The sequence below is a fragment of the Procambarus clarkii genome, chromosome 46 (genome assembly GCF_040958095.1).
Source record: "Procambarus clarkii isolate CNS0578487 chromosome 46, FALCON_Pclarkii_2.0, whole genome shotgun sequence".
NCBI classification, from domain to species: Eukaryota; Metazoa; Arthropoda; class Malacostraca; order Decapoda; family Cambaridae; genus Procambarus; species Procambarus clarkii.
Genome location: NC_091195.1, coordinates 20,680,368 through 20,706,228, shown reverse-complemented (window position 1 = coordinate 20,706,228; position 25,861 = coordinate 20,680,368). Strand labels below are relative to the sequence as shown.

The 25,861-nt window shown below is 42.1% G+C and overlaps 1 protein-coding gene across 1 annotated transcript in view; it reads right to left on the bottom strand.

The window, feature by feature from the left end:
- Positions 1 to 1,540: 1,540 nt before the first annotated feature.
- LOC123770463 (uncharacterized) overlaps positions 1,541 to 25,861 on the bottom strand; it is a 54,252-nt gene continuing 29,931 nt past the window's right edge. Inside the window, exons 3-5 of the mRNA XM_045762326.2 lie at positions 18,847 to 19,979; positions 17,683 to 17,861; positions 1,541 to 4,304 (exon numbers count right to left, since the gene is read on the bottom strand). Of these exons, the coding sequence (XP_045618282.2) occupies positions 2,153 to 4,304; positions 17,683 to 17,861; positions 18,847 to 19,527 (3,012 nt within the window). The 5' untranslated portion in view covers positions 19,528 to 19,979 and the 3' untranslated portion in view covers positions 1,541 to 2,152. The remainder of the gene's footprint in view (positions 4,305 to 17,682; positions 17,862 to 18,846; positions 19,980 to 25,861) is intronic.

The following is a 25,861-nucleotide window of genomic DNA, read 5'->3' as shown; positions in this document are numbered from 1 at the left end:
GGAAGCAGGAAGCACGTTACTTGGTAAGCTTAAAAAGCGCGAACATTAGGGACTTTTTGCGTTGTAAGTTCAACAGGAAATGGAATTTGTCGGTTTGTAAGTTTACACAGGTGTTATTTAGTGTGGCGTAAGCTTACAAAGGTGTTATTTAGTGTGGCGTAAGCTTACAAAGGTGTTATTTAGTGTGGCGTAAGCTTACAAAGGTGTTATTTAGTGTGGCGTAAGCTTACAAAGGTGTTATTTAGTGTGGCGTAAGCTTACAAAACTGTGGAATAGCATTGTGCAATAAACTTACACGACTGGGCGGATTTCTTGCCTTAAGCTTCCCATGACAGGAGAAGGTTGGGTTTGTTAAGCTTACGGCTTAATCTTCCATCCGTATGTGTAAGCTTAGAGTCCGTAGAAAGGTAAGAGAGGGGGGGGGAAGGGAGATTACTGTAAGCCTAATTACCGTACAGGTACACAGGAGGGGTGGGGGGGGGGGAGTTGAGAAAGGGGGGGGGGACAAGGGAGGGGAGGCAGTAAGGTTATCTTGAGGTTATCTTGAGATGATTTCGGGGCTTTAGTCTCCACCCCCAGGAAGCAGCCCGTGAGAGCTGACTAACTCCCAGGTACCTATTTACTGCTAGAATACTTTGAAAGAAACTTTGCCCATTTGTTTCTGCCTGGTGCGGGAATCGAACCCGCGCCACAGAATTATGAGTCCTGCGCGCTATCCACCAGGCTACGGTTGTTAACAACTAACAACATCTCAGTGTTATAGCTTATTATAACACAACCTTGTTATAACTGTGGCATAGATAGCAGGTTCCAGATATCCAGGAGAAGATATCCTAACTTGTGGATACTTATGAGAGACAGACAGACACAGTGAGAGAGGAAAAAAAAAAGAGATTGATTATTTTAAGTTGTGCATAATTGCCTAAGAAACCGAATTTTCTGAAATGTGGATATTTTCACAGTTTTATCTGACGGGCTGATAAGACTTTACATTAAATCAAGAACATCAAATCATTTATGTAAGTTAAAACTAAATAGAAGATGGCTCAAACCTGTCCAGGATTCGAACCCCCGTCCCCAGGATCATCCTCTTGTACGCAGAGAGTACCATATATAACCAGTAGACCAATGATGGTATTACGGTACTCTGTGCTCCAAGAGTACCGGGCGCACAGATCCTGGGCAGCCGGGGTTCGAATCCCAGTCGGGTTAAAAAGAGTTCCTAGTGATTTCTAGCTCGCGTGTACATACAGCTTATGAGTTATATATATATATATATATATATATATATATATATATATATATATATATATATATATATATATATTAATGAAAAATCTATTTTATCAATGGACTTGGCAAAGCCTTATGATGGTCAATAGAGGCGGAGGCACTATAGCAGACATCACTAGTGCATGTCTGCTATAGTGATGTCTGATGTCATCCCACTAACTAGTTTAAGCTACCAATACCACAGGACACAAAAAAAAAAAAAAACACAATACCTGAGTCGCATAGAAACAGCAAGAACAAACACCTGTTAAAATGTAAGCAAAGTCTTTTAAAAAATATACACAAATTTGTACAAAACATTTGAGCTTTTAATTCAAAACATTTGTATTACTGTTTTGGAGTTCACTTATAAAACATCCACCGACACACACACACACACACACACACACACACACACACACACACACACACACACACACACACAGTGTCACTCGCAGAGGTCCGAACCATGATTCAGTACCTTTTCGGGAGAGTTTCAGTTATTTCATTGTTCATCTTTTGCTTCGATCTCTCACTCACCCCAATGGCAACGTTCCCCCTCTCAGCGAGGGAGCGAAATCCACTGAAGTTCCACTTAAAACTATATCTAAAATATAACTTTGGGGTTGCTGGGCGCCATATTAGAATTGGTAACGCCATGGATTGGCAGATCCATGAGACGTAAGGTGGATTCTCTGTTGTTTAGGCCTGGGGACAACCTCCCCCTATTGGGCTGTTGTCTAGGCCTGGGAATAACCTTAGCTTGTTTGGGCTGCTTTCTAGCAGAGAGGAAGGTAGGGTTATACTTCCTCTTGAAGCTTTAAGTTATAGATTAAACTTAGTTGAGCTTTACGACTTCTCGTCGAGGGGACGGTCTCGCTTATAGTTGGAAGAACTTTAGGATAAGATCAGTCGGTAGGATACGACGAGCTTCCGCCAGGATCTGAGGGTCTTCACAGTCAGCCAAACGGATTAGCGTCCGCTGGATAAAGTCTATCCGGTCCTTATCCTCTATCGGCGGAGATTCCAATGTGTTGAGTTCGTCTTGAGGGCCACACCGGTCTGGCTCGCTTCCCGAACCGTCCGTATGGTATCCATCTTGCTGCCTCTCCCTCGGTACTCTGGTCAAGCTTTCTCTCGCCTTTTCGAAGACCAACTGTATTCCCTCCATCAGAATCTTCTTCGAGGCCACTTCATCATTCCCTGGTCCTCGGGGAGCCAAATCAACGTGCTGAAGAATGTTCATCAGCTGCCGAGCCTCCTGTTGACTCTCGATGAGTATTTTCAGGTGTTCTTGGCCCGCTTGGAGACCCTGGGTGGATATCAGGTAACGAGAAAGGAGACGAATGTAGTGAAGCCGACCCTTCTCGACCACCCGAGGCTCCGTTAGCCCCGACTCCGGGTAAAATAACGACAAAACCTGCATTAGCAGCGTGACCGTCTGGTCGGAGAAGAAAGGAGAATAGGTCATGTAGTAACGCATCATGAATACGAACTGGTCGTGGGAGAGGACAGGTCTCAGCGAATTGACAGACATGACGTGCGAACTCTTCTCTGCGGCGTCCTTGTTGTTCTTCCAGGTGTAGTTGGTAGTGTCTATGAGATGGGCGCCTGTGAAGTAGGTGCTCATGGCCACGGCTGTGTGGAGGAGTTTCTGACGATCTGGCAAAGCCAGAGTCTTGTAGAGCGGCGTGCTGACCAGGAATCTGGCACGTTTCTGTATGAAACAAGAATAAACATTGCCCAGTTCTTCTGTTTTGATCATCCTCTCTCCCACCGGTTCCGAATTGTCGGTGATTGCAACATTGCATTCATGCAATGTTCTAATCTCCGCGAGGTCTTCTAACTTCAGGACATCTTCCTCTTTGACACTCGGGGGGACTTGATGAACAGACCGAGATTCTTCTTTGACACTTGGAAGGACTTGAGGAACAGACAAAGCTTCCTCTTTGACATCTAGAGGGTCTTCAAGATAACTCCGCGATGGGGCATAGCTTGAATCCAAGAGGCTCGTCTCGCTCTGCCCTCTGACGAGATTTTGAGGTTCTTCCACCGATTCCAAAGCTGGAGGATTTGGCTTACCCTCAGACCAGGATTCGAGGAGGACCTGAGGGTCGATATTGTGATTGGTTAGTCTGTGCCTCGGGGCGGTTGAGAGAGAGTTTGCCGTTAATGAGTGACCAGTGGAACTTTGGGTAACTATGGCTGAAGTTCTGATGGGATTTTGGGTAGCGGGAGAAGTTCGGATGGGACTTTGGGTATTTGGAGAAGTTCTGATGGGACTAAGTGAAGTCTCGGGTGAATGTCTTAGGGCAGTGATAGGTGAATGTTGAGTATGACTCACAGTAGTCATGGGTGAATATCTCGGATGACTCAAGGGAGATATGGCTGAATGTCTAGGGGAAGATAGATCAAGCGTAAGTGAATATCTAGCGTGGCTGAGGGATGACATAGACGATTGGCTGTTGGAATGTCTATCACCAGACACATGGCTCCCGGCGGGACTATTGTTAACTATAGGTGTTTGCTTGCTCTCGGAGTTCACACGTGTAGATGTTGATGCATATATATGTCTAGATATAGAATTATATTTACTAGTAGAATCGTGTTTATCAACCTCCAAGCGGCTAGCGAGCGACTCGTGGCTAGCAAGAGACCCATGTCTAACCATAGGCGTGAAACTAGCCAAGAATCCGTGGCTAGCAGGCAAACTAGGACTCCGGAGGGGATAGGACTCTGCCCCAGGATGGCCAAAGCCCACGCCTCTATATCCGAGGATAGGCGAAGGACCTATCAAACCGCCGGGAGGAGTGACAGCTTGGGACGAATCGGCAACGATGCCCTCTAACAGGTGGGTAGGGCCGTTCTCCGCGTGGGGGCTCTTGCTGAAGGCGGCATGGGCAGTCCTCAACCGGTCCTGGACGCGTTCAAAGCCCTGGTAATAGATGGGGTTGGCGTAGTGGGCTCGGGGACCGTTGTTCTCGTGGGCGGCCAAGGGCAGCTCCATCCCGGCCCGAAGACAACTGGTGAACCTGTAAAAAGTCACATTAACATGTTAGTTCACATTCTGTTGGGCGTTGAACTGTGTGATGCAGCGCAATATTTTTTTTTGTGTATTACATCGTTATATCCGTGTTGCAAATTAATTGTATTTTGTATCTGTATTTACTATTGTATTTACGATCGTTTATGCGTGTGTGTATTATTGTATCTGGTTTGCAATTGTATATATATATATATATATATATATATATATATATATATATATATATATATATATATATATATATATATATATATATATATATATATATATATATATTTGGGGGGGTTGTTTTATATGTTTATTTATAGCATATTCGATTAATTTCTTTGTACTCACCAAGTTGTGCTTGCGGGGGTTGAGCTTCGGCTCTTGGGTCCCGCCTCTCAACTGTCAATCAACCAATCAATCAATGTGTGTGTGTTCATTATAGAAACTCATCTCCACGTTCATTGCACTCATCTAGTACCTCCTCCCCCCTCCCCCCCCCCCACTCACTCACTCACCGTTCTCCCGTTCCATAGCTTCAGGACCCGAGCTGCCTCATGCTCTCATGATGAGTAATTGCACACTAATGACCAACTGCGCATGTGTAATGCATACCTGCGCATGACTGAGCCTTGCAGAGAAAGTCAAAAGATTTTTCTACCTGTTGAACTCTGGTTAAATGACTTGAGTTTGTGGCATAGAATGAGTGTTTGTGGCATAGAATGAGTTTGTTTGTGGCATAGAATGAGTTTGTTTGTGGCATAGAATGAGTTTGTTTGTGGCATAGAATGAGTTTGTTTGTGGCATAGAATGAGTTTGTGGTATGGAAACCCTGGAAGAGGTCTCTGTTTCTCTCCACCCCAGGTCTCTCTAGATTAGATATAAATAAGATAAGTCTAGATTCAGGAAAGACCTGGGTAAATACTGGTTTGGGATTAGGGTTGTTGATTTGTGGAACAGATTACTGGGTAACATGATAGGAATGAAATTGATTGTTTCAAGCGTAGGTTAGATATATGTAAGAATTAGTTTGGGTGAGTATGAATAGCTGTCTCCTGTAGGCCCTGCTGTTTCCTTAATTCTTGTACTCTCATGTTTAGTCGTGTTGATTGTAAATCCCTGGTTGGGCTCCGGTTTGGGGCCACCAGAACTTCCCAGTGAATTCAATAGAGTTCTGGGTTGGTCGACTTATGTACCATCATGGCTGAGTCGGTTAAGGCAGGTGTCTGGGAGTCAGCAGAACGTAGGTTCTGTTGCCTCAAAATGATGTTTAGAGAGATAGATAGATATGCTGTTGTAAATGAACGTCAATCACAATCTGTGGTTGAGTACTCAATAACCCTCTATACTATATATATATATATAAATATACATTCCTTCCCTCAAGCCTCGCTACCTTAAGCTCTCTCGAACACCTCTTGTAATAGGCATTTTTCCCTGGGTTAGTAACGTCGGGCGCTGGGGTCCCAAACAACATTGCCAACTATGTTTCTTGACGTCACATTATTGACGTCAAATTCTTGTCGCCACGACCAGGTGAGAAATTCCCACGAGTCAAGAGGAGAGACAGAGACAGAGAGTGAGAGACCGATGCACATTTACCAAAATATGTTCGCTAAACATTATTTTTTCTTGAAACACACAACACAAACACTCACACACACACACCCAAACAATCTTCATCACCCACATAAAGACCTTCAACCCCCCCCCCACACACACACGCAATTCTCTCAATTAATATCGATAAATATATTTATCTTTCGGTTAAATCTATTTCCTCCCTCGTATCTGTCTCTTGTAAATACTGAACAGTCGAAACGTGATCTAAAGATATCATCTGAAAACGGTAGGTGATAGCTACGAACATAACAAGATATCCTAGCAACGGCATCCGGCTATTAAAACATAACGGTATATCCTAGCTATTAAAGCCAAAGCATCTTAGAGTCGGTACCTTGTCATGAAAGAAATTTGTTGCATTTCTTTAATAACTGCAACACTAATGTTGCAAAACCAACAGTTTCTTGTAAGACGCTCTGCAAAGATAGTCACTAGCAATAGTTCTTAGGAAACTAGTCCCCAATCAGGACTAGCAAGGTAGCCTCCGTCCTGGTCTAATAAAAAATTATATTTTATTTTATTATACTAATATAAGTATATTATACTAATACAAAGTATAACAGAGGGAGATTGAAGTCAATGAAAGCTATTTAGAAAGTCGGTTAACAAACTATTAATGTTAACAAGAGTTGCAAAATAACATAATAGTATTTTAGCTTATAAAAAAAAATGTGAACGTGAGATCATAAACTTTGGTTCATATTATTCAACTCAAAACTTAATCGAAAGTAAAGTAATTTTACTCGAAGATTTTTACTGCTGCGCCAATAAATGATAGTTTGTGCCTCCCTTGCACTGAGTCGTGTTAAAAGCAAAGCAGCAGTCGTTTTTCTTTTTTTTAAATCTACTACTATAACTATAGATACAACTACGGGATCGCCATAGCCCGTGCTACGTGGAACTCTTTGTTCTAGGTAGCGGATCTTGAACAACAGATTATAGATGACAAAGTTCATCATTAAAAACAATGAAACACGTGAATATGTCGATGTAAATACTGCTAATAATGATATATTGAGAGTTTTCAGTTAAAAGATTCGTCACTAACTGATAATTTTCAATATTTTCGTCTTCAGCTCTTTAAGTCGACAAATTGAGCTGCTTTGTAATTCTGTCAAATGCATCTGAAAATTATCCGAATCAGTCCATTGAAACGTTTCCAAATTCAATTTGTCTAATGATACATCGTTGCTCACTTTATGAAATTTTCAGTTTCTTCAAAATGACCTGAATTTAGTTGATTTTAAAATAAAATTGATCAGGATTTAAATCACGATGCTCGAAACTTGCTTTTCAAGATCAGACATTTTTTTTATCTTTAGCTTTAGGATTGAAATGTGTTATTGTCGATATAACGTTTAAACATTTTCCGTTTAATTTCACGGACTGTTATGGTGTTCAAGTAATTTAAATGTAAGGTGAAATTTATAGAAAATCTCAATCTTTAACTCCCTACGTCACATAATTCTTGTCAAGAACATTTCTCATTGGTCAAAAAACAGATGAACTTCACACACTCATCAAACTGCCTAAGGACATAGCCTCTACTAATCCAATGAACATTGTTGTACATAATTACTCCTGTGTACTCTAAGTTCGCTTGGTTCAGTAAAAGATTGGCTCATCTGAGGTTGTCTTTTTCTTTTAAAGCATACGTAGAAATATAATAATCTTTTTCACAGTTTTCACCACTTCTTATAGCCAAGTTTTGCACACAAAGCCTCTTCGTGTAAAAATTCAACCAGTAGATGTCCAACATATTTTGTAAACACATTTACAAAACGTGTTTTTTGACCAGTCATGCTGGATGTATCATCAATTGCCATAAAAATTAGTTTCGAGAGGTCAGCTGTCGATTAGATAATTGTGCATTTATTTTAAGAGGAAGAGTTTAAAGAATCATGGGTCGGCAGGCTTACCACATTCTTATGACCACACACACTTACACCTGTGTAAGTGTGTGTATAAGTGTATATATGGTGTAAGTGTATGTTGCGGTCAAACTATTAGTCACATTACTAACAGCATACTCTTGTATTAGTATTCTTTTGTGGAATAGCAGAATATTGTTGTTGTTAAAGATTCGTTATCTGAAACGAGAAGTTCCAAGTAGCACGGGCTATGGTGAGCCCGTAGTGGATTAGCTTATGGTTGTTTATACACCTGTATACTTGAGGTATGGGAATATATGGTAGTTCAGGTCGTAAACGATCGATCGATCGGTAATTGCTAGAATTCCTCCCATATACCCCCCTTCCCCCCCCCTGACCTTTCGTGAATCGTCTGCAGTCAGATGTCCATAGAAATTATGTGTTTAGCACATATATTTTTATATATTCTTATATATCTTGAGGTTTTGCATATATATTGTATTATGTATATATCAGTACACACAGAAATCACAATAGCGTGATGCATCAAATGAATTCATGTTCATTTCTTCGGATTTGGATTTGTTCACGTATATATCAGATTAGGTACAGTATGAACTAGATGTAAATATTTATGTCTGGAGCTTCTGTTAAGCAAAAGAGGAAGGTTGGAGTGACTTGCCCTGCTGGCAACAAAGTCATTCTCGGCTGACATGGCCGTTAGCTAGTCACAACTCTCCTGATTTCCCAGAGAAACGGACGTGAAAAATCCAGTCCTTGGGTTGTCCTATATATTAATAAGGTATATATTATAAGAGAAATCCTGTTGTAAATGGATCAGGCTAACTGATATATCAGTAAGTCAGGTGGAAGGTGATTTTAAGCAACTGAGGGTCATAGATTATTATTGTGTAGCAGTACGTGATAGATGTCTCACGCGATATTTATGTATCAGATCTCCATACTGTTACTTGGGTTAGTCTACCACTGTGCTAGGTTGGAGCCTCGTACCAGCTAGTCCTAAGTATTAGCCGTTACTGATGTGATAGCTGATTTAATAGCTGATGTGATAGCTGATTTAATAGCTGATGTGATAGTTGATTTAATAGCTGATGTGATAGCTGATTTAATAGCTGATTTAATAGCTGATGTGATAGTTGATTTAATAGCTGATGTGTTAGCTGCTTTAATAGCTGATGTGATAGCTGATTTAAGCTGTGTTTAAGTTAAAGTTCATCGATGTGACTATTTGAGCTGATAGTTGAAGCTCTTTCTTCTGATGAAAGTATCAGTTGTATATAGAGAATGTTAGTTCTCAGTGTTTTACGGTGACCCGTTTATATGTCCCAGTAAACTGGTGATGTTTTAACCAGTCTTTTAAACTTACCCTAGACACTTATTGAAAATGGACCAGACTTTGGTTGGCCAGCGATGCTGTGGATCATGAGGTCATGACACACATGCCAGCACAATTAGCTCGCGTGCCACACTGGGCACGTGTGCTATAGGTTTGCCATCCCTGAACGTGAGGAAGCTGTCCGTCTCAGGTCTAACAAGGTCGCTTCCGTCAGGCTAGAGGCTGTTCTCCTCAAAGATAAACATTACTTGATATAATGGTCTTTTTTCAAATTTAAATTTCCACCCTATATTGGGATTTGCTTTAAACTTTTTACCCATATCATTTAAACTTTGCATAACTAAGTTCATCATTATTAAATCACAGCCATAATTTGTATAAGACAAAAAGGGCCTTATTTTAATCTAATTAAGTCTAGTTTTCATTGCAATCACAGATTGCAATGATAGTACTTTGGCCTGCTTCAGTGGCATTAAGTGACGAAATTCATTCAGGATGACCTAACCAATGAGAACATCTTAAGCAGTCCCAATAATTTAGATGTGTAGAGACAAGGGAACATGTTCACTACATACAATATATTAAAGTGAGAAATAGTTGTACAATTATCTGTGAACAAGGTCACTAAATCCCGGACACAAATCCATTGGGGAAAAACGTTTATAAAATGAACAGAACATAAATCTGACCACGTGGCTACAGAATCATTGTTTACAAACACAACTCGGAACTCTTGTTATACGAGAAATGTGTGTGATCGCAGTCAATTATACAACCCTTCTCGAGTATAGTTTACACGTATTGACCGTTGGGGGATTATACCAACCCAAAATATACTTTACCATATATATACCATTCGACAAAGGCACCTATGGTATCGATATATAGCTATGACTTAACAATAATATAAGAAAATGAAACTAATTAAACTATAGACTTAACTTTACCTAGGCCTACTTTGCGTATATATATATATATATATTAGTCAGCTAGTATGTGTACTATATTTGGCAATGGTTCGATTTTTAATGTATTCTTGATTAGCCAACCTTTTTATTACTGACCACTGATATACATAGATATACGTATACTTAATATCCTATTGAAAGATGGAATGATATCTCATTATTCATAGATTAATTTAATTCTTAATGACCCTGAAGTCGATAGGCCTTACACTAAAATTTGCACGCCAAGCGCCGAAATAAAAATCAAATTCATACCATGTTTGCAAAAGCGACTAAAAGCTATCTGTGGTATATTTGGCGTGTGGGTAACAAGGGATAATGAGACTGAAAGGTGTATACCCGCTTCTCGAAGCATACGCACTGAGTTTACTGAGTATACTTGTAAAGTATTGAGGTAGGCTTGATAACCCTCCAGAGGCCGATATGACTTGACGCAAAGCAAACCTGGGTGACGATGGATGAATCAGCAGTTAGTGGCGGGTGAATAGCGGGGTCTACCAGCTGGTGGCGGATGAGTAGCGGGTGTACCAGGTGGTGGCGGATGAAGAGTGGGTGTACCAGGTGGTGGCGGATGAAGAGTGGGTGTACCAAGGGTATACTGATTACTGCTGCAACAGCCAGGTGAGATGGTTGACTGACAAGTCACCACCTCCGGGCTGGGCATTGCCAAGTGTCGCCTGAAGCCAGCCTAGCCACAGCAGAAAACTTGATTCGTGAACTTGAGTTATCACTGATCTCTCTTATTTGTACCTTGCAAACTCTCTTTTCTAAAAGTGTTTCTGCTTTAATATATGATGGCTACATTCTTCTAAATGATTAAACTGCTTGATAAGTGATGGGGAACCATATACAGTTTTTCTGTATACATTAAGATGGGGCACTAGGAGAAGCCTTATCGTCATATCGGTGTGTTGAAGGGCAGCTTCTTCGCGTCCTCTCCTCGCACTCCGAGCAATAATAACATAAAAAATAAAACTGTTAAATATGTAATATAGAGGGAAAGTGATAACAAGAAAGTAATTTTAAATATTTGATTACGAAACAAATATATAGTATATTTTTGCTGAATACATTCGACTACCATCAAATAGTTTAATATATATCAAATAAGGTTTTATACCATATATTATAAAAGTATATTATAGAAATTATAATAAAGTTGTATAATAGGACCATGTTAATACAGATGATAAATCTTGCAGAGCCGTTGTTCTATCCCCGAAGGCCCAAGTGATTGGGCACTGTTTCTTTGCCCTTTTCTCGTGAAAAAAATTGAATGTTTTGTCGCGGACAATAAACTATGAATATATATATCTTTTAAGTGAGAATTGCCTTGCGCTTGGGACCAGCCTCCTCAAACTTTGCAGGGGGATTGGTCTGAGGTGCAGGACGGACATAGTCTGGTCGGGGAAGGCCTGAGTTCAATATCAGTACCCCCCTCAACCCCCATGTGATTTTCATGGTCTGAAATGAATTAGCAGAATTGTTTTCCGATAATATATATATATGATGGTAGCTTTTGTCCGGTCGTGATGGTCGAGTGGTTAAAGGGTCCTGTACTCCAGTTGCAGAGTGTTCCTGGCAGTATGGGTTCGAGTCACTTCTGGGGTGTGAGTTTTCAGTTGCATATAGTCCTGGGGACCATTCAGGCTTGTTCGCATATATATATATATATATATATATATATATATATATATATATATATATATATATATATATATATATATATATATATATATATATATATATGTATATATATGTATATATATTACGTCAAAGGCTAGGCTAGGTATTATTGCTCTATTTTGTAACGATGAAATATATACGAAGAACTGATTAAATTATAAAATAATTGTTTAAGCATGAGGTTAAACTTTAAAAAAAATAGTTTGTGTGTCAATCGATGGTGCGCCCAACATGTTTGGTAAAGGAGAAGTTTTTGCAAATGTGTTTGTAAAATATGTTGGATATCCACTAATAGAATTTCTCTGTATTGCACACTTGGAAGGTTTTGTAAATATTAAGGAATTTGAAGGAGTGTTGAATATTTTAAATTTGGCGACTGCATTAAACATAACAATTACAGAATATCCTGAGCGAGTTGAATTGGGTGTTTACAGGAATGCTCAAGTTCAGAAATGTTCATTGGCGTTTGAACTTTGAATTTTATAACTAGTTCATCAAGACTGTAATTTGCGTGGCTAATTTTGGGGTTCAGTCCCTGAGCCCATTATGTGCCTGTGTAACCCTTCCAACTACCGCTCACAGCAACAGCATTGCTGCTCCCTGTTACCTAGCAGCAAAATAGGTACCTGGGTGTTAGTCAGCTGTCACGGGCTGCTTCCTGGAGGTGGAGGCCTGGTCGAGGACCGGGCCGCGGGGACACTAAAGCCCCGAAATCATCTCAAGATAATCTCAAGATGGGTATTTGATGCATAATAAATTAACTAACCTAAAACTTCATTAATGGTTCTGTCCTTAAACGATTTGTTGAGTGGATGAGAGTCGTCCGCTTTTGAATTACTAGCTTTCGTGTCGAGTTATCTATTGTTGGTGAATTGCTAACTTGATATCTTGAGATGATTTCGGGGCTTTTTTAGTGTCCCCGCGGCCCGGTCCTTGACCAGGCCTCCACCCCCAGGAAGCAGCTCGTGGCAGCTGACTAACTCCCAGGTACCTATTTACTGCTAGGTAACAGGGTATATATATATATATATATATATATATATATATATATATATATATATATATATATATATATATATATATATATATATATATATATATATATAAATTTTAGAGACTTCTCACATTTAAATGCCTTGAACACCGAGCAACACGAATGTGGCAAAACATTCGATGGAATGTTTGATAACACAAAACCAGATGATATCAAACCAAAGTTGCTAAACAGGATGTTAACAATGGGACTTTTTTTTTAAATATTTCCTAAATCTGGAGAAAAAAGCTCAAATCTTGAAATTCATAAAGAATTAGGCTTTTAGATCATTAAATAATTATTTTAATTTAACCACACAATAATATACTATAAGATTTACGAATTTTTGATCATTTGAAGAAACTATGTAACAATCAAAGTATTTAGTATAACATTAGACAAATTGTAATTGAAAATGTTACTAATGATTGATTTGCATAATTTCGAGACGAGATTCGTATAGCAAACTTAATTTGAAGGTAATAATTGGTAATTGAGGAGCAACTGAAATATAAAACCTACAGAGAGGTCGGTTTATAATTGAATTTAGGCAGAAATTTGCTGAAAAAGGGATTTGAAACAATGAAATTCCACCCCTTAACTTTCTGAAACATCTGACAATGACTTTATTAAAAGTACTGTATATGCCTAACCACTTGGGGTGGACGGTAGAGCGACGATTTCGCTTCATTCAGGTCGGCGTTCAATCCCCGACCGTCCCAGAAGTGGTTGGGCACCCCCCCCCCTGTCCTATCCTAAATCCTTATCCTGATCCCTTCCAAGTACTATATAATCTTAATGGCTAATTGGCGCTTTCTCACGATAGTTTCCTGTCATCGCCATGTTCATGCGTGTTGTTGTGTCCAGCGATGAACATTGTCAAGTATAATTACAGGAGTAGGCTTACTGAGAAAGTTCTGTCGTAGTTCAGTCGATTAAGGCAGTGTCTGGGATGCTCCCGGACGCAGGTTCGAATCCTCGTCACGGCCCTTGTGGATTTGTTCATTCATCCTGTGCAGGCGAGGAGTCACAATAACGTGTCGGTTTCAATCCTTTTAACCATGTCGTAGCTCAGTCGTTTAAGGCAGTGTCTGGGATGCTCCCGGACGCAGGTTCGAATCCTCGTCACGGCCCTTGTGGATTTGTTCATTAGTGCTGCAGGAGTCGCTCTCAAAACGACTACATACAGGTCTAATGTAAAATAAATAATCGTTGATGCAGTAGCAAAAGTTTTGCTGAAATTAGCATATTTTACATTCCCTGATTTTAGTATTACATTCCCCGATTTAATTATATTATGATAAGCTCTATCATAATAAGATACAACTAGATAAAGTGTATTAGATAAATATAATACGATAAACAAATAAAATAAGATAAAGCTGCATCTTATTATCATATAAGCTTTAGCATACCATTAGCATATCATTATATGTAGATAATGATAAGCTAAAGCCTAACATTACCTTTCGCTCCAGTATGTTGTTATTCTACTGTGCGAATTTGGTACTTGGCCCTCCAGTATCTTCCATGTATATATTATTTGGTATCTCTCTCGTCTCCTTTCTAGTGAGTACATTTGGAGAGCTTTGAGACGGTCCCAATAATTTAGGTGTTTTATCTCGTCTATGCGTGTCGTATATGTTCTCTGTATTCCCTCTAGTTCAGAGATCTCTAATGCTCTGAAGGGGGAAGTGAGTACTGAGCAGTACTCAAGACGGGACAACACAAGTGATTTAAAACAGTATCCTAGTGGGATTGGACCATTGGATTTGAAGGTTCTCGTTATCCATCCTTTCATTGTCCTGACTGATATCTTTGTTATCCTCACTGAACGTTAGGCGGCCTGATATCATTATTCATAGATGCTTTTCATGTTGTTTGCCTTCTATGAGTAGATATGATTGTGTCCTGGGGCCAGATTCACGAAGCAGTTACGCAAGCACTTACGAACCTGAGGCCTGATTCACGAAGCAGTTACGCAAGCACTTACGAACGTGTACACCTTTCCTCAATCTTTGACGGCTTTGGTTACATTTATTAAGCAGTTTACAAGCGTGAAAACTTGCCAATCAACTGTTGTTATTGTTATAAACAGCCTCCTGGTGCTTCGGAGCTCATTAACTGTTTAATAATTGTAAACAAAGTCGCCAAAGACCTGAGAAAAAATGTACAGGTTCGTAAGTGTTTGCGTAAGTGCTTCGTGAATCTGGCCCCAGGTTCGTAAGTGCTTCGTGAATCTGGCCCCTGTACTCTGTGTTTAGTTTAAATTCTTCCTTTTTAACCATTCCCAAGTACCTGGAATTTATTCTTGTTAAACATGGTTGTTAAACATGGTTGTTAAACATGGTTGTTAAACATTCGCAGTCTCCGTGGTGTAGTGGTAAGACACTCGCCTGGCGTTTCGCGAGCGCTTTGTCATAGGTTCGTAGCCTGGCCGGGGGAGGATTGACTGGGCGCCAATCCATAACTGTAGCCTCTGTTTACCCAACAGTAAAATGGGTACCTGGTTGTTAAACGATTTGGCGGGTCGTATTCCGGGGAATATTAAGATTAAGGACTTCCACGAAAGGCTATAAGAATGTAACAATTCTTGTATTTATAAAATAATAAAGTATTAGATTGTATTTTGTCTTCTATAAAAGTCATTTTTCAGACTGATTTTTGTATCGTCCTCAAAGTATGAGATTTATTTAATTTACAAAGATGTAAATTTACAAAGATGTAAATTTACAAAGATGTAAATTTACAAAGATGAAAATTTACAAAGATGTAAATTTACAAAGATGTAAATTTACAAAGATGTAAATTTACAAAGATGTAAATTTGGTTTTTGTTTTGTTTATATCTGATACGAGAATAAGAAAAACAAACAGTGGTACAAGGACACCTCTCTGTGCTCTGAGGTGCAAAGCTCAGTACTCTGGTTGGACTTGATTCATTTTTCTATTACTATTTGCATTCTGTTTGACAGGAAACTGAATATTCGTCGTGTTATTTCTGTTGATTTCATTTAATAGGTTATCTTGCCATGGTTATCAAATGCCTTTGCAAAGTCCTTGTATACAACAATTATTTTTTTTTACACAGGAGGGTACAGGAGCAGACGACTGCTGACTCCTGTTAGCTGGCTGAGAGCTTTCCCTTCCCATAGCTCATGGTAAGCCTTACCCTACTAGTTTTACACACAGGAGGGTACAGGAGCAGACGACTGCTGACTCTTGTTAGCAGGCTGAGAGCTTTCCCTTCCCATAGCTCATGGTAAGCCTTACCCTGCTAGTTTTACACACAGGTGGGTACAGGAGCAGACGACTGCTGACTCCTGTTAGCTGGCTGAGAGCTTTCCCTTCCCATAGCTCATGGTAAGCCTTACCCTACTAGTTTTACACACAGGAGGGTACAGGAGCAGACGACTGCTGACTCTTGTTAGCAGGCTGAGAGCTTTCCCTTCCCATAGCTCATGGTAAGCCTTACCCTACTAGTTTTACACACAGGTGGGTACAGGAGCAGACGACTGCTGACTCTTGTTAGCAGGCTGAGAGCTTTCCCTTCCCATAGCTCATGGTAAGCCTTACCCTACTAGTTTTACACACAGGTGGGTACAGGAGCAGACGACTGCTGACTCTTGTTAGCAGGCTGAGAGCTTTCCCTTCCCATAGCTCATGGTAAGCCTTACCCTACTAGTTTTACACACAGGTGGGTACAGGAGCAGACGACTGCTGACTCTTGTTAGCAGGCTGAGAGCTTTCCCTTCCCATAGCTTATGGTAAGCCTTACCCTACTAGTTTTACACACAGGTGGGTACAGGAGCAGACGACTGCTGACTCTTGTTAGCAGGCTGAGAGCTTTCCCTTCCCATAGCTTATGGTAAAACTTATCCACTAGTTTCCCCTGGAATACGACCCGTTAAGTGTTTAAGAACCACGTACCCAATCATTGCTGGGAGAACAGATTCGTATAGTTAAGGATCGGCGCCTTCTTTGATTTTCTCATGGCAATTGAGTAATTGCATGAAGCATGATCTTCCCGCTGTAAAACTATGGTGTCCTGGCTGTGAAATTCATTGTTCACAAAACTGGCGGTTTGATTTTTAATCATTCACAATAATTATGTGTGATGTTAAGGCACCCGGTTAAGGTAATTCTGTGGCGCGGGTTCGATTCCCGCACGAGGCAGAAACAAATGGGCAAAGTTTCTTTCATCCTGAATGCCCCTGTTACCTAGCAGTAAATAGGTACCTGGGAGTTAGTCAGCTGTCACGGGCTGCTTCCTGGGGGTGGAGATCTGGTCGAGGACCGGGCCGCGGGGACACTAAAGCCCCGAAATCATCTCAAGATAACCTCAAGATAACCCGTTCTATAGCTTTTATCCAGTGCTTTACTACCCTCCCTTGTGTACTGAAGATATAACTGCTGATTAAAGTGCTTCTGGTATATCAGTTGTATCCCGTCTTTTTATTATTATTATGCTGAGCTCTCATGCTGCTGGTATTTGACATTTATGAATTTGGAATTCCAAGAGTCTGGACCCGGGGCTGAGTGCATGGGCATGTTGTCAACTTTTCACAGTTCGCTCGTGTTAATGTCTGTTATATTACCCCGAGTGTTTGGATATCACTCGTAAAGAAGCAGTTCGGATTGATCATGCTGTTAACTGGCGTGCTGAACAAAGTAGCCTCGTACAGTTCAGTTTGGGCATAAACAGGACCTTGATAAGAACAAACAACCATTCTGTCCAATGACGAACCATACATACACATCTTCGCTTTCAAAATATGATATAAAAATTTATATATGTATAAATTATTTAAATTTATACATGTATGCCTTTTTTATACTGACCTGCACGCCTGGCAGCTCCTCCGCGACTCGACGGTTATAGTACAGTTGTGGCCGCTGGTACACACGAAGCCCGGGAAGGCGTTGCTGACAACGGCCCTCCTGAAGAAGGCCTTACAGGAGTCGCAGGCCAGGCCCCCGAAGTGCAGGGAGCGAGCCTCGTCCCCACACGCACCACACACCTTCACCAAATGTCAGGAATTAGTTGTTATATTGTAGGGAAGACAAAGAAAATGGATGTAGTTTTAGGGAAGACAAAGAAAATGGATGTAGTTTTAGGGAAGACAAAGAAAATGGATGTAGTTATATGGGAGACAGAGAAAATGGATGTAGTTTTAGGGGAGACAGAGAAAATGGGTGTAGTTTTAGGGAAGACAAAGAAAATGGATGTAGTTATAGGGGAGACAGAGAAAATGGATGTAGTTTTAGGGAAGACAAAGAAAATGGATGTAGTTTTAGGGAAGACAAAGAAAATGGATGTAGTTTTAGGGAAGACAAAGAAAATGGATGTAGTTATATGGGAGACAGAGAAAATGGATGTAGTTTTAGGGGAGACAGAGAAAATGGATGTAGTTTTAGGGAAGACAAAGAAAATGTATGTAGTTATAGGGGAGACAGAGAAAATGGATGCAATTGTAGGGGGAGACAAAGATAATTGATGACCATATTAGAAATTTAACTTTTGGGCTGCATGCCCTATTTCTCGAGGACTTTAAAGGGGAAAATTGAAGTGTTTCCGTTGCTCACCATACACGTCCTACCCCAAGCAACCCACCTAACCTATCTAGGTCGCTGGCCATGATAATAGAATTACTATTTTGAAAGTAATTTATCCAAAATTAAAATTTTGATAACTAGAAATCAAATATATGAACGCTTATCGTGAGAGATAATTTTTTTGAGATTGTAAGATGCAAAGAAACATCAAAATACTAGTTATGGACACGTATTTAAGTGTTGATATACGAAACCGTTACATCTTTCCTCAAATAAGGCTGTTAGATTTACATTTATTAAATGGTTTATGTGCTCTTAAGCACTATGAGATCATTTATAGCAATAATAACCATGGAGTGTAAAGTTTTAAACCATCATGATTGAGGAAAGATGTAAAGGTTTCGTAAAAAGACATCACAGCGCATGAAGAATCCTCCCTATGGCTCTTACTCTTTTTTTTAAACGATGTTCCTGTTCCATTTCTTCTCGTGTAGGGGAGTAGGAGTCTGACGGAGGCGTGGCCGCGGTGGGCGGTGGACAGGTCCTTCGGGCTGACAGGGTGGGCGTGGGCGTGCGTCGTGAATGCGGCGAGGAAGAGGGCGTAGAGCGTTTCGACGGAGGAGACGCAGAAGGGGAGGTGGAGTAGGCGGGAGTCATGGTAAAGAGCGTTGAGGAGAGAGGCAGTAGGGGCGGTGGAGAGACGCGCTTCGAAGCACCGATGGCATCCTGTCTCCTACAGGGTGACGGCGTACGTCGTAGTGAAGGTCGTGGTGACTCTGTGGTAACTACCCGGGTCGTCGAAGTCGGCTGCGGACTTCGGACTTCGCGCGACGCCATCGGCAGCAGCGGTGGAAGTGTCTTAGGCGCCGCGGAAGTGCGTTTCCTCTTCGACTTCGCGGTCTCTCTTACCCACTTATCGCCGCTTTCTCCATCTTTCCTCACGTCGGAAGTGGAGGAAATATTGACTTCGCAAGGATCTCGCTTCGCCAAAGACTCTCCCTCGATCTCATCCTTCGCCCCGATCAGCATCTGGTGTGCTTGGGTGAAAAGGTCTTCATCGTGGGAAATCTGGCCCCAGATCGAAGCTCTAACAGTCTGCTCGATCAGGGCGGCGTCTTGTGCGCCTGACATTACGATAGTCTATGGAAGCGAGGCGTCAGAGGTCGGTGATAGTGCCAGTTCTTGAAGACACCAACAGTGAGATTTGGCACCGGAAGGTACTCGGGAAGGAGATTTTACAGTCGAGAGAGGTTTTAGATGTTGTCGTCGGGACGCAAAGATGTGCAGGGGCTGTGACGCAAGTATGTGGAGGCGTCGTGACGCAAAGATGTGGAGGCGCCGTGACCCAAGGATGTGGAGGCGCCGTGACACAAGGATGTGCAGGCGCCGTGACGCAAGGATGTGCAGGCGCCGTGACGCAAAGATGTGCTGGCGCCGTGACGCAAGGATGTGCAGGCGCCGTGACGCAAGGATGTGCAGGCGCCGTGACGCAAAGATGTGCAGGCGCCGGGACTGGGTGACATCAGAAATTGTTGACGTCACGTGTCTCAGCCACATCACACCCACCATGACGTGAGGACCACCTGCAAAAAAAAAAAATAAAAAAAAATTACAAACAAAATCCCTCCCTAAAAAACTTACATTAAACAACTCATCCTGTAACCCAAATAATAAGTCAAATACTGACTTAGTTTAATACGTATATCAGACTACATGATAACTACATAGGCCTGCCAATGCACTTCCACAGATGGCAGTTGTGTAAGATAATGGTCCATTTGTAACTCTACATTGTGTTAGATAATGGTTTGTCTGGCATTACTCCACAATGTTATTCCTTTCTTCCTCTGGAACCTTTAAAAGCTTATTTCACGTACAGACGGGTACCAAAGCGTAATGCGGGTACCAAAGCGTAATGCGGGTACCAAAGCGTAATGCGGGTACCAAAGCGTAATGCGGGTACCAAAGCGTAATGCGGGTACCAAAGCGTAATGCGGGTACCAAAGCGTAATGCGGGTACCAAAGCGTAATGCGGGTACCAAAGCGTAATGCGGGTACCAAAGCGTAATGCGGGTACCAAAGCATGATAAGTGCACTTTTGTTCTTCTAATATACCCGCCTTCGTCAAAATAAGTGATTTGTAGCTGATTCGTATTCTTGTACCAACCCACATAGCCTGATGTTGCAACTACGGCATTATGGTCATTGCACATCTTCTACAATGCTCTATATCTATTTTCCTAATCTGTGCTAGACTCTATGGTATGTAAATATCTACATTCCTCCACTTAGTTGCAACTTTGCAGCTTTATCTGCAATGTCATTCCCTAATATGCCTACATGACTTGGCACCCCGTTGATAAGTTAATCGACGAATGATTAAGGCGAGTTTCCGGGGCAGAGTCGGGTATAGCAAATAAAAAATCCCTAGCATGAAGTACCACAGAGCGAAGGGTTTCAATGTTCTCAGACGCATTTTCAAGCAATGTAGAGGTAATTTTCTCCATTATGGGACCATTGCAGTGTAACTGTCTGCGATCTTTTGCGATTGTCTGTGATCTTTTAGGGACTGTCTGTGATATTTTTGGGGCTGTCTGGCGGTCTGCGTGACGAGTCTGCAATACAGTGTCTCTGTTTAGCTCCCTCGATGGACTTAGGCTGGTGAGAGACCCTACTAGGCGTCTCTCGTGTTGTGGCCGTGAGATGAACACATGGGTGACAAGGTAGCCAGAATGCCACCAGTGCCACCCCTCTGTTCCTTTGCGTATTCTCTCCGCGTCTGTGTGCATGACGATAACGTATTTTGCAGGGAATCGAGCCACCAGTCGTGACGGGGCCGCGCTATCTCGCCATATCTTGCTGGCTATCAACACAAACAGGGCAACAGGTAAGCGGTTGACAGTCACGTGTTTCAGGTGTGGTGAGCACGTGTGTGGTGGCGTGCACCTCGCGTGATGCCACATCTAACGTGTGTGTGTGTGTGTGTGTGGGTTTGTGTGTGTGTATTCATCTAGTTGTGTTTGCGGGGGTTGAGCTTTGCTCTTTCGGCCCGCCTCTCAACTGTCAATCAACTGTTTACTAACTACTTTTTTTTCCACACCACACACACACACACACACACCGGGAAGCAGCCCGTGACAGCTGACTAACTCCCAGGTACCTATTTACTGCTAGGTAACAGGGGCATTCAGGGTGAAAGAAACTTTGCCCATTTGTTTCTGCCTCGTGCGGGAATCGAACCCGCGCCACAGAATTACGAGTCCTGTGCGCTATCCACCAGGCTACCAGGCCCCTTGTGTGTGTGTGTGTGTGTGTCGGCCTCATTGGTTTGTGAATTGTTTTGAAATTTATTTTGTATTTTGTTTGTGATGTAGACACACATCACAAACAATAAACATATTACCAAACATTCTGAGAGATAAACATACACATTTCTTCCCTTACACAAGTAGTATGTTCCCAGACATACACATAAATACCTGTATGACTTAGGTACATAGACATAAGTTGCAATAGACATGCAGCTAATTCAACAAAATATTACAATCTTGGTGCAAAATTCTTATATCTCTCAAGAATATCATCAACCTTTCCGTTGTGACACATCCAGGCTATTTGCTCAGGAACAGTCCTTATCTCAGTGTTTCTATATACATTAATCAACGGACAATCAAGAACATAATGGGCAAGGGTGTGAGACCTTAACATACCACATAGTTTACACTTCCTGTCATTATCATGAACATCTATCCCATATTCCCAGTAATATTTGTACCCAAGCCTGAGCCGCATGTACACAGAGTCAAGCATTTCTCCATTTACCATAAGTGAAATGTAGGTGTTTTGACTCACATACATGTAGTGTTGCATGGTTTGACTCACATACATGTAGTGTTGCATGGTTTGACTCACATACATGTAGTGTTGCATGGTTTGACTCACATACATGTAGTGTTGCATGGTTTGACTCACACACATGTAGTGTTGCATGGTTTGACTCACACACATGTAGTGTTGCATGGTTTGACTCACATATATGTAGTGTTGCATGGTTTGACTCACATACATGTAGTGTTGCATGGTTTGACTCACATACATGTAGTGTTGCATGGTTTGACTCACACACATGTAGTGTTGCATGGTTTGACTCACACACATGTAGTGTTGCATGGTTTGACTCACACACACATGTAGTGTTGCATGGTTTGACTCACACACATGTAGTGTTGCATGGTTTGACTCACACACATGTAGTGTTGCATGGTTTGACTCACACACACATGTAGTGTTGCATGGTTTGACTCACACACACATGTAGTGTTGCATGGTTTGACTCACACACACATGTAGTGTTGCATGGTTTGACTTTTCTCATATATTATACCTCTCCTCCGCCACCGACCCGTCGCAATATACATGTAAACTGTTGCCTCTTGGTAACCGAGATATCATGCTTCCATACACACACCGTAATTGTCCCGGTTCATGGTGAATCTTTTTCACCTTGAGGGGTACAATTTAGACGTCTATTTCCCGTACTTTCCAGGGAGCAGATCTATTAGACTGTTGAGAGGGTTTCCAGCAGTCAAGTACATGCATTCCCTGAGGTCATGAGCTAATGCAATTGTAGTTATAGTTGAGGTCCAAGAGCTACAGTTCGATTTTACAGGGACAAATAGCTAAAAACGCACGCACACGCACACACACACACACACCACTGTTTCTATCAGTCTTGGAGTCCGATAAGGAGGCTACAAAACCCAGATTCGGTAAATAATTAAATTTACAGCTAATTTCAAGGTTAGTTACAGCCTGATGAAAGTTTGTTGACAAACATAAACCAATTTGTGGTGTCATTCTGGCGTCATACACACTGGAGAAGGGCCATATGGGGAGAAATATAAGAATTACTTCTAGCCACAGCAATCAGATAACGAATATTAGGGCAGTATTGCGGGATCGAACCTGCGTTCCTGAGCTCTTTCTCTCTCTCCAACACCAGGTGTTCAACAAATTTACATCAGCATTAAAATTCTTCCAGCGTATGACAGACTTAGAGCTGTCATCCTCCTCCAGGCGCTCATTATAAGTCGGGTCATGGAAACACACTTATAACGTGGCATTATAAGTGGGTGTAAATACCTGCTGCATGGGTAACAGCTTCTCCATATCGACCTACCCTGACTTTGTGCCCTGGAGAGGCTTCATAGTCTCCTGAGACTGATGGAGGCCTACTGCTACTTTATTTAAGTACATATCTGCCTGAAGGGCTCTGTGTACTAGTGGCTTCGTAAGATTGTACCACTTAAAGACCAGTTTTGTAGTTTAGGAATCCTGTCTATTTCTGTCTTCGACTGTCACCTCTGTCTTCTGGGGAATGTCTAGCTTGGTCAAGCCTCCCGCCACCATGACGAGTCCGTGTCGCCCGGGATCACCCATCCTGAGTCCGTGTCCCTGGGATCACCCATCCCGAGTCCGTGTCCCCGGGATCACCCATCCCGAGTCCGTGTCCCCGGGATCACCCATCCCGAGTCCGTGTCGCCCGGGATCACCCATCCCGAGTCCGTGTCGCCCGGGATCACCCATCCCGAGTCCGTGTCCCTGGGATCACCCATCCCGAGTCCGTGTCCCCGGGATCACCCATCCCGAGTCCGTGTCGCCCGGGATCACCCATCCCGAGTCCGTGTCGCCCGGGATCACCCATCCCGAGTCCGTGTCCCTGGGATCACCCATCCCGAGTCCGTGTCGCCCGGGATCACCCGTCCCGTTACTGGCCAGACTGAACGGTGGTTAACCTGACTTAACTTGAGGTGCGCAGAGCGGCCGCTACGCCGCTGCGCCGGCCCGCATGGAGAGCATGCCTAATGTATCGTCTCTTATACTGTGGAAAGTAGACTCCTAACACCTGTTTAGGGTCGCTAAGTAGCATATAGAGAGCCGGTCGGCCGAGCGGACAGCACACTGGACTTGTGATCCTGTGGTCCCGGGTTCGATCCCGGGCGCCGGCGAGAAACAATGGGCAGAGTTTCTTTCACCCTATGCCCCTGTTACCTAGCAGTAAAATAGGTACCTGGGTGTTAGTCAGCTGTCACGGGCTGCTTCCTGGGGGTGGAGGCCTGGTCGAGGACCGGGCCGCGGGGACACTAAAGCCCCGAAATCATCTCAAGATAACCCAATTTCTCCTTTACTACTCCGTAACAAATGCAGTTGTTTAAGCCCCCAACTAGATACCTACAAACCCTAGCAACCTACCTAACCTATGTCGACGCCGTGGCATAGAAAACGGTGTTTTTTTTTAATTTGTTGCTAATACGTCGTAATTTTAACGTATTGATTAACTCCTTTAAAAAAACTATAGTTAGCCATTAGGTTCTCGACTCGCAATCGGGGGATCCCGGGTTAGATTTCCGGCCGGAACGGAAGCGGTTGGGCACGTTTAATTTCCCCTAATGCATCTGTTCACCCAGCAGTCAATAGGTACCCGGGAGTTAGGCAACTATTATGGGGTTGCAGCAAGCCTAAAGTAGATACATGTTCGCAGGCTTCCTGTCCCCCCAAGAAGAGAAATTCATAACAAAAAGAGTATTCAAACACAGTTGTACTCACCTAGTTGTGCTTGCGGCGGTTGAGCTTCGGCTCCTTGGTCCCGCCTCTGTACAGATGCTTGACAATGGAGATATCAAAATTGATAAGAATTAAGCTACCCAAGAGGCGGCACGGGCATGAATAACCCGTAAGGAGATATCAAAATACCTTCATAACTTTATAACTAGTCCATTTGGTCACCACTTGGTCCGGGAGACATCTCCCGTCACGCAGGGTGCAGTTGCGCCTCCACAGATCTCCAGTATCATCTATTGATACTGGTGATGGCTCAAAAGGGCCACCACTTACGGGCTATTCATGCCCGTGCCACCTTTTGGGTGGCTTAATCTTCATCAATCAATCAATCTTTATAACTAACCACTAGTTAACTCGGGTCTCGTATGAGTTAATTAACTAAGTAGTCAATTTGCTTTTATATATCCCGTGGCAAGACCTATGCAGAAATTTTGGCTATCGGTGTTATAATTGAATATAAATTAACAATGTTATCAATATAATTTTTAATTAAATCTTATTTTTTATCAGATATTAAAATGATTACAAGGTTGAGATTATAGGAGGAACCTGATTGTTGTCTTCTAAAGCCGGGAGACATCGGGCATTTAAGATTTCAACTGCGAAACCCGTACATCATTTCTTAATCCTGGCGGCTTTGTTTACACTTCAGTTTAGACTATAGACTTTAGAGTTTAGAAAACTTTAGTTTAAAAGGTGACGTGTATAACTGATTAATGGTATATCATGACAGTTTTTTTAAGTAAACCAATAGTGAAAACTATGTGGAGAAAATAATCAAGTAAAAGAAAGGCTTAATAAGCCTTGGGTTATAGCCCAGTTGCTGTGCCATCTACTTGGTATG